The sequence below is a fragment of the Primulina tabacum genome, chromosome 11 (genome assembly GCF_025594145.1).
Source record: "Primulina tabacum isolate GXHZ01 chromosome 11, ASM2559414v2, whole genome shotgun sequence".
Lineage (NCBI taxonomy): Eukaryota > Viridiplantae > Streptophyta > Magnoliopsida > Lamiales > Gesneriaceae > Primulina > Primulina tabacum.
The window spans coordinates 33,554,468-33,569,749 of NC_134560.1; the positions used below are offsets into that span (position 1 = coordinate 33,554,468).

The 15,282-nt window shown below is 36.7% G+C and overlaps 1 protein-coding gene across 1 annotated transcript; it reads left to right on the forward strand.

Moving 5' to 3' along the window:
- Positions 1 to 7,704: 7,704 nt before the first annotated feature.
- On the forward strand, positions 7,705 to 9,669 carry LOC142519771 (uncharacterized). The gene is made up of 4 exons (XM_075622801.1): positions 7,705 to 7,860; positions 8,062 to 8,599; positions 8,717 to 9,025; positions 9,140 to 9,669. Exons 1-4 carry the CDS (start codon positions 7,705 to 7,707, stop codon positions 9,667 to 9,669), a joined length of 1,533 nt encoding a protein of 510 aa, XP_075478916.1.
- Positions 9,670 to 15,282: the final 5,613 nt, after the last annotated feature.

A 15,282-nucleotide genomic window follows, 5' to 3' on the forward strand; every position in this document is an offset into this window, starting at 1 on the left:
TCTGATCATATACCTCTGATCCAGAATCGGTTCTGATTCAGTCTTTACAAGTATATGCTGTAAATCAACTCAGATACAATACAACATATAATAGGGAAAGCATTAAATCATGCTAGCACATCAAAAGCAAGGAAGAAGACTCGATCTACCCCGCTCATTCTATTCTATCTCAGTCTACAGAACCTACTGCTCTGATACCACCTGTTGTGGGGACCCGGGCTCTAACTCAATTTTTTTCGGGATTAATCGGATCCTTGTTCAAAAATACGGGTCAAAATTTTGCTTTTAACATTAAATCAAATGTTTATAACTCAAGCACAAGATAATTCTATATTCATTTCATTACAACAAACATAATATACATGCCTCGTTTTATTCATATTCTACAAACCAGTGATTAAATACAGTACATATCAAAAGTACAACTACTAGTTCATCTGCTACGCCCGTGATCACCACGCTATGTCCATCTCTCATCTCTGTCGCGACCCTGATCCTGCCCCACCTGTTGTTATGGACACATACAGACATAACAACAGCCGGAAACTCCGGTGAGAACAAATCCCAGTATAAAACATGTATACATGCTGATATATAATCATAAATCATGAATCAAAGCAATAATAATGGGCTCCATAGTCTATGAAACCAATCTATATAAACATGCAATTCAAATCAAATCATGTCTTGACTCGACTCGACTCTACTCTAGGGATCCCGGTGTGAATAAGACGTCACTCTCTGTCACCTACCCTCCCAATCGGGGTAACTGTATGTCTTATTCCTAGACTTTGGTCATGTCTGTATCGAATGTCGACAATCGGAGTGAATCTGATCCGAAGCGTCGATACCACCGAACATCTAGTTTGGAAAGTCTGCCAATGACTCTCCTATCTCAAAGGCTTGAATATAAATCTATAAACAAGACAGCATCCTATCAAGAGATTTGAATATAAATCTATAAACAAATCAAATTCATATCAAAGGATAAACAACAATTCTAGTATGTGATTTGGTTGGAAACTCAAATTGAATCTAATTTGAGTTGTACCTTCCCCAAACAAAACATGAATTATACCTTTCGTCGCACAATCTGTGTCGTAGTCAAAGTCTCGAAGACGAATCTGTCAATACCAAATCTGAAATGGAAATGTTGATACATATTCTATCAATCTCTAATCTCAATCAACACATATCCAATTCAATACTTGACCTCGGTACTATTTGACGGCATAACAACGTAATTTCTCGATACCGGTCAATCCATCTCTCAACATATATCACCAATTCATAATTCTCAACTCATAATCATCATCATAAGCACATGATAGTACTCAAAATCTGCATATTTAATTCTAAACATGCTGGAAAATAATAACTATAGCATACAACGTCCGTTCTTCGATCCGGTTGCGTTTCTACGATATCAATAACCTCAAGAACATATTATAGAACTCAATTCATCCTTCTCCTAACACATATATATCAAAATGTGCTGGAATTGAATGAAACTTACATCTTCTTGTAGCTAGTGATGAGAGGAACTCAAATCTATGCTTGTATTGAAGTTTGGATGAGTATATTTTGCACAACTTCAAGTCTAAATGAAAGAAATCTTTCACTTCTTTTGGAATAGCTCTCGATTCTCTCCAGCAAGTCTGAAGAAAGAATGACTCAACCCAAGTGTATATATATATATGCCATGTGTCAACATAAGAATCAAGGGTGGCTTTCTCGCACAGGGTACCGCGGGTGCGCCTCTCCCGGACTGCGGGTGCGCCTAACTCTCGGCAACCCTATCAATATCCTAGCATCGCCGACCGCGGGTGCGGTCTGGTTTGCACCGCGGGTGCGGTAGTACTACTGTAGCAGCATCGCGGGTGCGCTGCTTCTGGACCGCGGGTGCGGTGACCCTACTGTAAAAATGGCCAACTTTCTGCCTATCCACCGCGGGTGCGGTGCTTCTCTAGGCGCGGGTGCGGTCTCTTTCTTCAAGCAACACTTCATCTTTTCATTTTATCCACATACAATCTAGGGCATTACAGAATATGTATCCGACAATGTTATTTCGAAATTTATGAATAAAAGACTGATTTTTGAGTTTTTGAAATCTGTAACTTTTGAAGCTGGTTGCATTCGATTATAATGTTTGAATGCAACATCGATGTCAGCAGAGCATTAGTTATGGGGCTTGAAAATAGTTTTTACATAATTTCTCAAAATAATATATAGATAATATTCTCACCCAAAATTTACTCTTTTAAAATAATTTTATCCAAAGACTTTTTACTTTATTTGATCAAAAATAACAATCTCATCCCATAAATACTAATATATATCATTAAAAATAAGAATGTCAATACACATGAAACGCCACCAAATTGATCTCTTTATTTAGAAAATAATAATAATACACAAAAATTCATATGAGAATGTCTCACAGATCAATTTTGTGAGACAAATATCCGATCTGATCCGGCTCATGAAAACAATTACTATTAAATGTAAATATAGAGCAGGTCGACTCGTATTACGGATATACATGCATGAGACCGTCTTACAAGATACATACTAATAATAATAATAATAATAATAATAAAATACAGTTGAAACTTAGTAACACCTAATTTAACAAGTAAAACACGTATACACTAATCAATTCCAAGTAAAGGTTGGGCTCGCTTTGAGCCATTCCTTTGTTAAAAACTAACAAAAGATGAAACAAAAATTGGTTTGATCACAAAAAAAGTTATGGAGAATGTACATCATTATCTTTCAACAATGAATAAACATTGAAAATTAATAAATTCAAGAGGAAATTAATTTTTTTAGTCTTGCAAGTCATGCGTTTTTTAATTTTTGGGTAATTTCTAGCCATTTTTGCCATTTTATTATCTTCATCCACTTTTTTCTTTCTTCTTCTAGTATTTCAATTTATTTTTTTACCAAAAAGTTTTCAACAATTTCGATATTGTTATGAAAAAGTAAAAATTTATGGTAAAAAGTAAAAATCTCAAACTCTCAAAATTATCAAACTACACACTTTATAATATTTTTCTCTCAACTCAATTGTGAATTTCTTCACAAATGGTGAGCCTATTTATAGAATTTCTTTACAAATAATCCAAAAATAAATTCATCATTACCTACATCATCACACACTAATTTTCAATATTTACAACTCTTATTTTCAACATTCAAATATTCAATACACACATTTTAAATATTATTTTTCAACACTCCCCCTTGTGATGATCATCATAATGATTGTCTTCATTACGTGTTTTTATACTACCTCGTTAAAAACCTTACTAGGAAAAACCCATTGGGATAAAAACCATAGTAAGGGAAAAAGAGTGCAGTCACGTAAACTCCCCCTCATGTTAACATGAACAATTCTTCACAAATTTCGTAGATTGCGCATCCCAATATTATATATGTGCTTTCTGAATATTGTCGTAGGAAGTGCCTTTGTGAAGAGATCTGATGAGTTTTCACTTGATTGAATGTGACGAACATCAATACATTTATTCTTCTCAAACTCCTTGGTGAATGCAAAGAATTTAGGAGGAATATGTTTAGTTCTGTCGCTTTTTATGTATCATTCTTTCATTTGAGCAACACATGCAGCATTATCTTCATATAGTATCACAGGCTTCTCGTCGAATGATAATCCGCATGATATTTGGGTATGTTGGGTCATTGATTTTAACCACACACATTCACGACTTGCTTCATGTAGTGCAATAATCTCGGCATGATTTGATGAAGTTGTTACGATCGTTTGTTTCTGTCAACGCCAAGAAATTGCAGTGCCTCCACGAGTAAATACATAGCTAGTTTGGGAACGTGCCTTGTGTGGATCAGATAAGTATCCAGCATCGGCATAACCAATTATACTTGGATTAGCATCTTTTGAATACAAAAGTCCCAAGTCTGTTGTTCCTCGTAGATAACGGAATATATGTTTAATTTTGTTCCAGTGTCTCTTTGTTGGATATGTGCTAAATCTTGCCAACAAATTTACGGCAAAAGATATATCAGGCCTTGTACAATTTGTAAGATACATAAGGGCACCGATAGCACTTAGATATGGTACTTCTGGACCAAGAATATCTTCCTCATCTTCACATGGACGGAATGGATCCTTTTCTATGTTTAATGATCTAACAACCATTGGAGTACTTAAAAGATTTGATTTATCCATATTAAAACGATTAAGGATCTTTTCTGTATAATTTGTCTGGTGAACAAACATTCCACATTCTTTTTGTTCAATTTGTAAACCCAGACAATACTTGGTTTTTCCAAGATCTTTCATTTCAAATTCTTCCTTCAAGTATGACACAACTTCTTGAATTTCCTTATTTATTCCAATGATGTTTAAATCATCAACATATACAGCAATAATTACGCATCCGAATGTTGTTTTCTTAATGAAAACACAAGGGCATATTGAATTATTTACATATCCCTTTTTCATCAAGTAATCACTTAGTCGATTATACCACATTCGACCGGATTGTTTTAACCCATATAATGATCTTTGTAATTTCACAGAATAACATTCTCTGTGTTTTGAACTTTGTGCTTCAGGCATCTTAAATCCTTCAGGGATTTTCATATATATATTACTATCAAGTGATCCATATAAGTAAGCTGTAACAACATCCATAAGACGCATTTCTAAATTTTCAGATACCGCGAAGCTAATCAAATACCGAAACGTAATTGCATCCATCACGGGAGAATACGTTTTTTCATAATCAATTCCAAGTCTTTGAGAAAAACCTTGTGCAACAAGTCGAGCTTTATATCTTACTATTTCATTTTTCTCATTTCGCTTTCGAATAAAAATCCATTTGTATCCAACAAGTTTTACACCTTCAGGTGTAAGGACTATAGGTCCAAAAACATTACGTTTATTTAGCGAATCCAATTCAATCTGGATGGTTTCTTGCTATTTTATTCAATTCTGCCGATTTTTACATTCATCAAAAGATTTTGGTTCATGATCTTCATTATCATTTATGATGTCGATTGTCACATTATAAGAAAATATATCATCAATTTCTTCTATATCTTTTCGATTCCATATTTTTTCAGTATTAATGTAATTGATAGATATTTCACGATTCTCGTCAGTTTGTGTTTCTAACAGAATATTTTCATCATCATGTGTTTCTTCAGGAACATCATTCTCTATTTTGTGATTATCATGTGTTTCTTCAGGAACATCATTTTCTCTTTTGTGATCATCGTGTTTCTCTATGAATTTTCTTTTTCGAGGATTTTTATCCTTGGAACCGACTGGCCTTCCACGCTTCAGGCGTTTAATTACATCATGAGTATCTTCAATTTGTTTCTTCGAAATTTCAATTCTAGCAGGGGCATTTGCAGCATGTATATATGATTTAGTTACCTCTTTTGTGTCTGCAAATACATCTGGTATTTGATTTGCTATTCTTTGCAAGTGCACAATTTGCTGTATATCTTTTTCACATTGTTTTGTTCTTGGATCCAGATGTAACAATGATGATACATACCATGTAATTTCCTTTTCAGTATGTTTCTGTTCTCCTCCTAACATTGGGAAGATTTCCTCATTAACATGACAATCAGCAAAACGTGCTGTGAACACGTCGCCTGTCTGAGGTTCAAGATATCGAATGATTGATGGACTATCATAACCGATATAAATTCCAATCTTTCTTTGAGGTCCCATTTTCTTTCGTTGCGGTGGTGCAATAGGCACATACACCACACCATACATCCAAAAATTCTCAGATGAGAAATGTTTGGTTATTTACCAAATGCAAGCTGCAATGGGGAGTATTTATGATATGCACTTGGTCTGATGCGAATTAATGTAGCAGCATGTAAAATTGCATGTTCCCATATAGAAATAGGGAGCTTTGTTTTCATAATCATTGGTCTAGCAATCATTTGCAGACGTTTAATCAATGATTCAGCCAATTCATTATGTGTATGTACATGAGCAACAGGATGCTCAACAATGATTCCCACAGACATACAATAATCATTGAAAGTCTGGGAAGTAAATTCACCAGCATTATCAAGTCTAATTTTCTTGATTGTTGATAAGTGCAAGATTTGCACTTAATTTATATTAGAATCCATTTTGCAATTATGCTGGTTTCGAACAGAATTATGCGATTTTGGTTGTTTTTGTTGTCATTTCAGGAATGGAGAAAATAGTGGATGCGCAACCTAGTGAACCGAGAAAACAGAACCGAGCCGCGAGTTCAGCCATTACCATGACCAGAGAGGCGCGCGCCACTGCGCAGCATCTCGCGCTACCGCGCGCACATGAAAGCAAGAGGATCGACAGAAGCTAGCGCGCTGCAGCGCCACTTCTCGTGCTACCGCGCGAACAGATGCAGCAGGAAGACCCGATAGCAGCGCGCGTCAGCGCGAATTCACGCGCAACCGCGCGCGCGCAAGTACGACTCAACAAGCAGAAGCTCGCGTGCCACCGCGCGCGTGCCGCTTTCCAGATTATTATAAATTGCGCGAATTAGGTCATACTCGGGGACACGCCGTTTTGGACGAAAATACAGAGGGAAGACTCGGAGCGAAGGCGAGACGGAGGCAAGACACGCAAAGATCGATTACAAAGACGAAGAGCGACGAATCTGGGGACAGAGACGACACTTCGGATTTGTTATCTGTCTTTGCATTTCTATTTTCTCATATGTCAATGTCTAAAACTTTGAATATGCGTCGTTTTTATTTCGATTTCGTGATGAACTAATCTCCCATTCTAGAGAATGATGTAGCTTAGTGGACACGATGATTTGACGTTGTTATTTTATAAGATTGAATTCCATTTCATGTTTACTTGTGTTTCTCTGTGTTTATTGCACTGCAATTTACTGGCCATAAATTGTTTGTTGTTTGATTAATTCTACAACTTGGGAGAGAGACTAGGATTATAGATCATTAGAACACATCGTTAAATGTTTATAGCGTTCGGAAGGCGTATAACTTTAGCGAGGCTTAGTAAGAACATTGTTTGCATTTATCTATGAAACTTAGATTCTAATTAGGAATAATTGAATCGAAGTTGATAGATACAGTATTCGTCACTTGGGAAAGGGGGAATAAAATAATCTAAGTGTTCTTGGCCATTAAATAATTGGAATTCAGGAATATAAATTCAACTGTGAATATTTATCGTGGAAACTTTGTGAAATCATTTCTCTAGATATTTTCTCTCATTATTATTTCTCAATTCGGTGATTTAATTAATTCATTGTTTTCAATTAATTCGTTCAAACAACCCAACCTTTTATTTGATTCTTCTAAATAAAGTTGAGACTATTTTAATTACGAGCACTGATATACATTTTTTATACACACTCCTCGTGGGATCGATATCTGTACTCTAACCAGTACTAAAACTTGACACTGTACACTTGCGGTAGTGAAAACACGCAACAAGTTTTTGGCGCTGTTGCCGGGGACCGTCAAATTTGATTTTATATCAGTATCGTTATCAATTAGTCTAGATTTTAATTTAGAGCTTTTATTTTTATTTTATTTTAAATTGATTGAGTTTTTCATTTTTTCTGCTTGACAGTGCATGCTAAGATTGCAAACCCAGACTCGCTTATTTTGGATCCGGAGATCGAACGAACTGCAAGAAGATTAAGAAAAGCGAGAAGGGAAGAAATCAAAGCGATGGCTGATAACAGAGAAAACGACAGACAGATGCCGCCTGAGCCTATACCAATCAGAGATCACTTTCGACCAGTGATCAACACGCACTATTCTGGCATTGCTCGAGGAACCATCAACGCCAACAATTTCGAGCTTAAGCCCGCATTGATAAACATGGTTCAACAGAACCAGTTTGGGGGAGCCACTACTGCAGATCCTCATCTACATCTCAGAACTTTCTTGGAGATTACGGACACGGTAAAAATAAATGATGTTTCTGATGATATTATTCGACTGCGCTTGTTTCCTTTTTCTCTTAGGGACCAAGCTAGAGGATGGCTCCAAACATTGCCACTGGGGAGCATCACGACATGGCAGGAGCTGGCGACGAAGTTCCTTTCTAAATATTTTCCCCCTGCGAAGTCTGCACAATTAAAGATTGAGATCAGCACTTTTAGACAGACTGACTTCGAGCAATTGTATGAAGCTTGGGAAAGGTATAAGGAGTTGTTGAGGAGGTGCCCAAATCATGGTTTTGAAGAGTGGGTACAAATCGAACTTTTCTATAATGGATTGAATGGTCAAACGCGTACAACTGTGGATGCAGCGGCAGGTGGCACGATCTTTGCCAAATCTCCTACTCAAGCCTACGACTTGCTTGAGCAGATGACTATTAATAGCTACCAATGGCCATCTGAGAGGTCAGGAATACAAAGGACTGCTGGAGTTTATGCTGTGGATCCTATCACATCACTCACTGCGCAAGTATCAGCATTGACTATACAGTTAGCAACCATGAATAAAGTGAGTACATCAAACACAGAGGGACAACCGGTTGTTGTTGAAGAATCACATTTCCCTGAAGAAGTCCAATACATCAACAACAAGAACTTCGGAGGCTATGGAGCATATCGAGGTAACCCCCCCCCTAATACTTATCATCCTGGTTTGAGAAACTATGAAAATTTTTCTTACGCAAATAACAAGAATGTATTGAATCCTCCACCGGGGTTCAATACATCAAATGGGGAAGGGAAGCCATCATTTGAGGACTTGGTTGGGACATTCTTTTCTGAATCTGGTAAGAGGATGTCTAGGACTGAGTCTAGGCTTGACAACCTTGAGACACACATGGCGAGTATTGGTGCTACCTTGAAAATCCTTGAATCTCAAGTGGGGCAGATAACGAAGCAACTCACGTCTCAACAGTCAGGCGCTGTACAAAAGAATGCAGACCCAAATCTGAGAGAGGTGAATGCTATTTTTATGCAGCATGAGGAGATTGGAGTGGTAAGCAAAGAAGAGAAAGTTGATCAGCCGTCTCCAAGAAAAAGGAACCGAGGTAAGAAAGGTAAGAGTTATGATTTTGATCAACGCATTGATATTTCTTTACTTCCCTACCCCCAAAGATTTTTACAATTGAAGGCTGAGTTTCAAAAGAAAAAAGGTCTTGAAGATCTCAAGAACCTACACTCTAACATTCAGTCTGCAGAGCAGGAAGAGGTGGCATTTACTGGAGGAGATGATAAGGGCAGGAAAGAAAATCTTCTTCAGAAGCTACAAGACCCTGGGGAATTTGTTGTAACATGTGAAATTGGAAGTCAATCAGTGAAAAAAGCTATATGTGATTCAGGAGCGAGTGTGAACATAATGCCAAGTTTCCTTTACGAGAAACTTGGATTGAGTAGGATAAAGCCCACAGGACTAAGCTTGCAGATGGCGGATAAATCGGTTAGGACACCGCTGGGTATTGTGGAAGATGTTGAACTTAAGATTGATAAAATAAGGCTTCTAGCAGATTTTGTGGTGCTTGACATGGGGAACAGTCAGAATGTTCGTGCTATTTTAGGACGACCATTTTTGGCTACTGCTGGAGCCGTCATTGATTTGAGACAAGGAAAACTGTCCATGGCGGTTGATGGTCAAAACATAGAACTCAAGGCTTCCAAGATATCATACGATCCACCACGAACAAGATTGGTATAGTCGGGCTGATGACGTTAAACCAAGCGCTGTGTGGAAGGCAACCCACAATTTATTTTCTTTAGCATTCATTTTGTTTTTATTATTTTATTTTATTTTATTTTACGTCCTTAGTTGTTAATTTTACCCACCACCAGATCTATCACCACCGCAGCCCATGGACATGGATGACACAGATGCTGCGGACAACAACTCGAGCGCCCGAGTTTTGACACTCGTTCGCGAGGTATGTGTTGTCGTGTTCTTTATTTCTATACATTGAGGACAATGCATACTTTAAGTTTGGGGGAGGGTAAAATTGCGTTGCTTGTTAGAATTTTTAGAATTTTTCTGCAAATTTTTTGTTTTATCGCTCAGTAGTTAGTTTGATTTTTTTTATTTATTGCATGCTAGATTTGTTAGGTAGAGTCATGGATAAGAAAAATGTGTGGCCGATGATGAAAATTGAATTGTGGTCCTGAAGTTTATATGTGTTCATGATAACTTAGGAGTCACAAATATTTTGCACTGTCGTGTTTATTGATACTATTGTTGCTCAGAGACAAGTTGTATGCCTATGATGCTAAATAGACGACGGATATCTGATTCTTGGTAATTCTTGCATGACATTGATTGACACTTTCACAAAACTAGAAATGATCTAGGCAGTTTTTCACAATATCTTTGGGTCTTTGTTCTTTGTTTACTGTCAATTGCAGCCCTTTGAGCCTCGAAGTTTTTGAGATGCTTAAGAGTTCTTTTGTGCATGCCTTGTATATCAATTTTTGTTGAACAAATGCATATGATTAGTTGGTATGAGATGATTAATGGATTGACGGTAATCTAGAACTTGTTTGAGTACTTTTCGAGGCGAAATACGGATAATATGTGACATAGGAATGATTTAGGCGATCTTTGAAACCGTTGAGCCTTCGAGCCTACCAAATGAACATGAAATATCCCTAGTGTCCCATTTTGAGCCTACAAAAAAAAATCAAGTGGTGTGTGTCAATGACATACAATTAGCCCCCACTTGTATCTATTCTATATCTCACAGCAACTACCAAATGAAGCTTATACACTTATTTTCCTACCTGATTTTTGAGAGAAATAAATTCATTGGTGTTGTAGTGATTCAAATGCTCCTTGAAAAAAAAAAGAAAAAAAAAGAAATAGTTAAAGTGTGCAAAAAGGAGTTCAAAAAGAAGAAAAACAATGAAAAGAATGAATCAAAAGTGGTGAGAAAGAAAGCATTTGGGAAATGAAAGATATGAATGAAAAGAAAACAATAAAGTGGGTGGTGGTTGAAAAGAAAATGAAAATGAGTGAAGTTGATGAAGTTCAAATATTTCTCTCAAATTTTGATTTCCATACCTTTATTGTAGCCGTGAGCTGTGGCCTAACGTTACAAGCTTACAAGACCTATTAACCTTGTCACATTTATCCAATATACTAGTGGAGAAAAGTTGTTCAAGTCAAGCCTATGGATACCTGAAAAACATTGTCAACGAGTATAGACTTTAATCACTTGCATGCAAGCATCTCATGGTGTGATTTCATCTTTGGTACATTTTTGTTGAATAGTTATTGAGCCAATTAATCACCGATAAAGTCCTTTGTGATCTATGAATGTGAATTTGTATTTTAATGAAGTGTGAGCTGCACTGAGCTGATGATTTCTTGAGTTTATAAGGCGAGTGGGTATGACAACTCTATTTGAGCATTCGATTGGGTAAATAAACATTGACATATCACACACGCACGGGACTCTTGGGAAATCATGAATTACATGAAATAAGATAAGTCGGAGGCCAATATCACTTTTCGCATATCCATGACTGTAGTAGTTTGCGTTATTTTTTTCCCTTCTTTATTAGCTTTTATTCTATTTTGCTCGGGACTAGCAAAAGTTCAAGTTTGGGGGGTTTGATAAGTGCGAGATTTGCACTTAATTTATATTAGAATTCATTTTGAATTATGCTGGTTTCGAACAGAATTATGCGTTTTTGGTTGTTTTTGTTGTCATTTCAGGAATGGAGAAAATAGTGGATGCGCAACCTAGTGAACCGAGAAAACAGAACCGAGCCGCGAGTTCAGCCATTACCATGACCAGAGAGGCGCGCGCCACTGCGCAGCATCTCGCGCTACCGCGCGCACATGAAAGCAAGAGGATCGACAGAAGCTAGCGCGCTGCAGCGCCACTTCTCGCGCTACCGCGCGAACAGATGCAGCAGGAAGACCCGAGAGCAGCGCGCGTCAGCGCGAATTCACGCGCAACCGCGCGCGCGCAAGTACGACTCAACAAGCAGAAGCTCGCGTGCCACCACGCGCGCGCCGCGTCCAGATTATTATAAATTGTGCGAATTAGGTCATACTCGGGGACACGCCGTTTTGAACAAAAATACAGAGGGAAGACTCGGAGCGAAGGCGAGACGGAGGCAAGACACGCAAAGATCGATTACAAAGATGAAGAGCGACGAATCTGGGGACAGAGACGACACTTCGGATTTGTTATCTGTCTTTGCATTTCTATTTTCTCATATGTCAATGTCTAAAACTTTGAATATGCATCGTTTTTATTTCGATTTCGTGATGAACTAATCTCCCATTCTAGAGAATGATGTAGCTTAGTGGACACGATGATTTGACGTTGTTATTTTATAAGATTGAATTCCATTTCATGTTTACTTGTGTTTATTGTATTGGAATTTACTGGCCATAAATTGTTTGTTGTTTGATTAATTCTACAACTTGGGAGAGGGACTAGGATTATAGATCATTAGAACACATCGTTAAATGTTTATAGCGTTCGGAAGGCGTATAACTTTAGCGAGGTTTAGTAAGAACATTGTTTGCATTTATCTATGAAACTTAGATTCTAATTAGGAATAATTGAATCGAAGTTGATAGATACAGTATTCGTCACTTGGGAAAGGGGGAATAAAATAATCTAAGTGTTCTTGGCCATTAAATAATTGGAATTCAGGAATATAAATTCAACTGTGAATATTTATCGTGGAAACTTTGTGAAATCATTTCTCTAGATATTTTCTCTCATTATTATTTCTCAATTCGGTGATTTAATTAATTCATTGTTTTCAATTAATTCGTTCAAACAACCCAACCTTTTATTTGATTCTTCTAAATAAAGTTGAGACTATTTTAATTACGAGCACTGATATACATTTTTTATACACACTCCTCGTGGGATCGATATCTGTACTCTAACCAGTACTAAAACTTGACACCGTACACTTGCGGTAGTGAAAACACGCAACAATTGTATAATCGGGAAATTGATTCCTCAATTTTATTATTTGAGCAAGTAATCTTGCAAATGCAACATTTCGAGTTGACAATAAACATACATGTGACCATCTGCTGGAGGCATCAATCAATACCATAAAGTATCTGAATGGTCCACATGGTGGATGGATTGGTCCACAAATATCACCCTGAATACGTTCAAGAAACATTGGTGATTCAGTTTGAATTTTGACTGGTGATGGTCTTATAATAAATTTTTCAAGAGAACATGATTTACATTGAAACTTATTATTCTTAAAGATCTTCTGGTCTTTCAGTGGATGACCATGTGTATTTTCTATGATTCTTCGCATCATTGTTGAACCAGGATGTCCCAATCGGTCATGCCAATTTGTTAATATTGAAGAATTATCAACTACCACGTTTGATTCAATGGTATGTGGTAAGACACATATATTTCTCATTCCCTTCATTCATTGTTTGAGTATCATACCCATGGGAATATATATCATTAAAACTCAACAAATTTCTTTTCGATTGTGGTGAATATAAAGCATCATTGATCAAAAATTTTGTACCATTAGGTAACAAAAATTGTGCTTTACCACATCCTTTAATCAAGTCTACAGGACCTGATATTGTATTCACCATTGTTTTTGTTGGTTTTAGTTCCAAGAAATATCTTTTATCTCGGAGGATAGTGTGCGTTGTACCACTATCGGGTATGCAAACTTCAGCTTTGTTCATAGCATTTTCCATGTTTGAGCTTCAAAAAAATATGCAGTGAAATACAATTACTGACAATACATTTAATACAATACAATACATATGTAAAAAATATAGCACACGATAAAATATTAATCATACGGCTACATAAAATATTTTACATATTTATTCCACCAGCAAATTGATCATTGTCTGAGAAATCAATCAGAAAATCTCCAGCATCAAAATGAGTTGAATCACTCAAAGATTCACTTTGTTCAGTGAAGTTGGTCTCCTTTTCTTTCCCCTTTATTGATTCTTTATAAAGTTTACAAATGTGCTCAGGGGCTCGACAAATACGGGACCAATGTCCTGGAGTACCACATCTGAAACAAGAACTTTCAAATCTTTTTGAGTGATTCTCATTAACACTCATATTTTCATGATGCCTTTTCTGTGGATGGTTTGGGACGTTATTTTGAGATGAGTTATAAAAGTAACTATCTCGATTATTTTCAAAACTACGGCCGCGTCCACGACCACGACCATTTCCACGTCCACGTCCACATCCACGACCACGACCTCGATTTCGTCCTCGACCAAAATCTTGTCTATAGCTTTGATTTTGGTTTCCAGATTTAAATTTATTTTTGTTTACGACATTTACTTCAGGAAATGCCGTTGAACCAGTGGGTTGTGCCTGATGATTTCTCATTAGCAGCTCATTATTCTTTTCCGCCACCAGGAGACAGGCGATAAGTTCAGAATATCTCGAAAATCCACGCACTCTATATTGTTGTTGTAGAGTTATATTCGATGCGTGAAAAGTGGAAAATGTTTTTTCAAGCATTTCCATTTCAGTAATCTCATGCCCACAGAATTTCAATTGCGAGATTATTTTATACATCGCCGAGTTATAATCACTGACTTTTTTAAAATCTTGGAAACTCAACGTATTCCATTCATCTCGGGCGGTCGGAAGTATAACTTCCCTTATATGTTCGAATCTTTCTTTTAATCCCTTCCACAAAGCCATGTGATCTTTTTCAATTAGATATTCACATTTCAATCCCTCGTCGAGATGTCGACGCAAAAATATCATGGCTTTTGCCTTTTCTTGGGATGTCGATATGCCATTTTCTTTTATGGTGTCATTTAGACCCAATGACTCAAGATGCATTTCTACATCGAGAGTCCATGGCATATAATTTTTTCCCGTGATATCAAGAGCAATGAATTCGAGCTTTGCCAAGTTTGACATGGTGGTACTAAAAAAATTACGATGCATTTTATTAGTTAATGAATATTGCAATACAAAGTAATGGATAAACAACAAGTACAAGCATTTGTAAAAATAAAGAAAATACATAAGGAGGATATTCACCGATAAATACAAGATTCGTGAGTATGATAACCAAAATAATTAAAAATAACCTTGAGAAAGTCATATTCTTTTTTCTTCAAAAATTTGATGAAGAATAATTTTTAGAGAAGAAGTGAAAGTTGGAGTGATTGAATGTGTTTGTGAGATCATATTTATAGGGCAAAAACTAGCCGTTTTGTTACCATTTATGACCGTTGGTATAAAAAAAATAAATGTATGCATTTGTATAATTTTATGGTAATAATATGATGTATATCATATTAGTCATGTTTAAATAATTA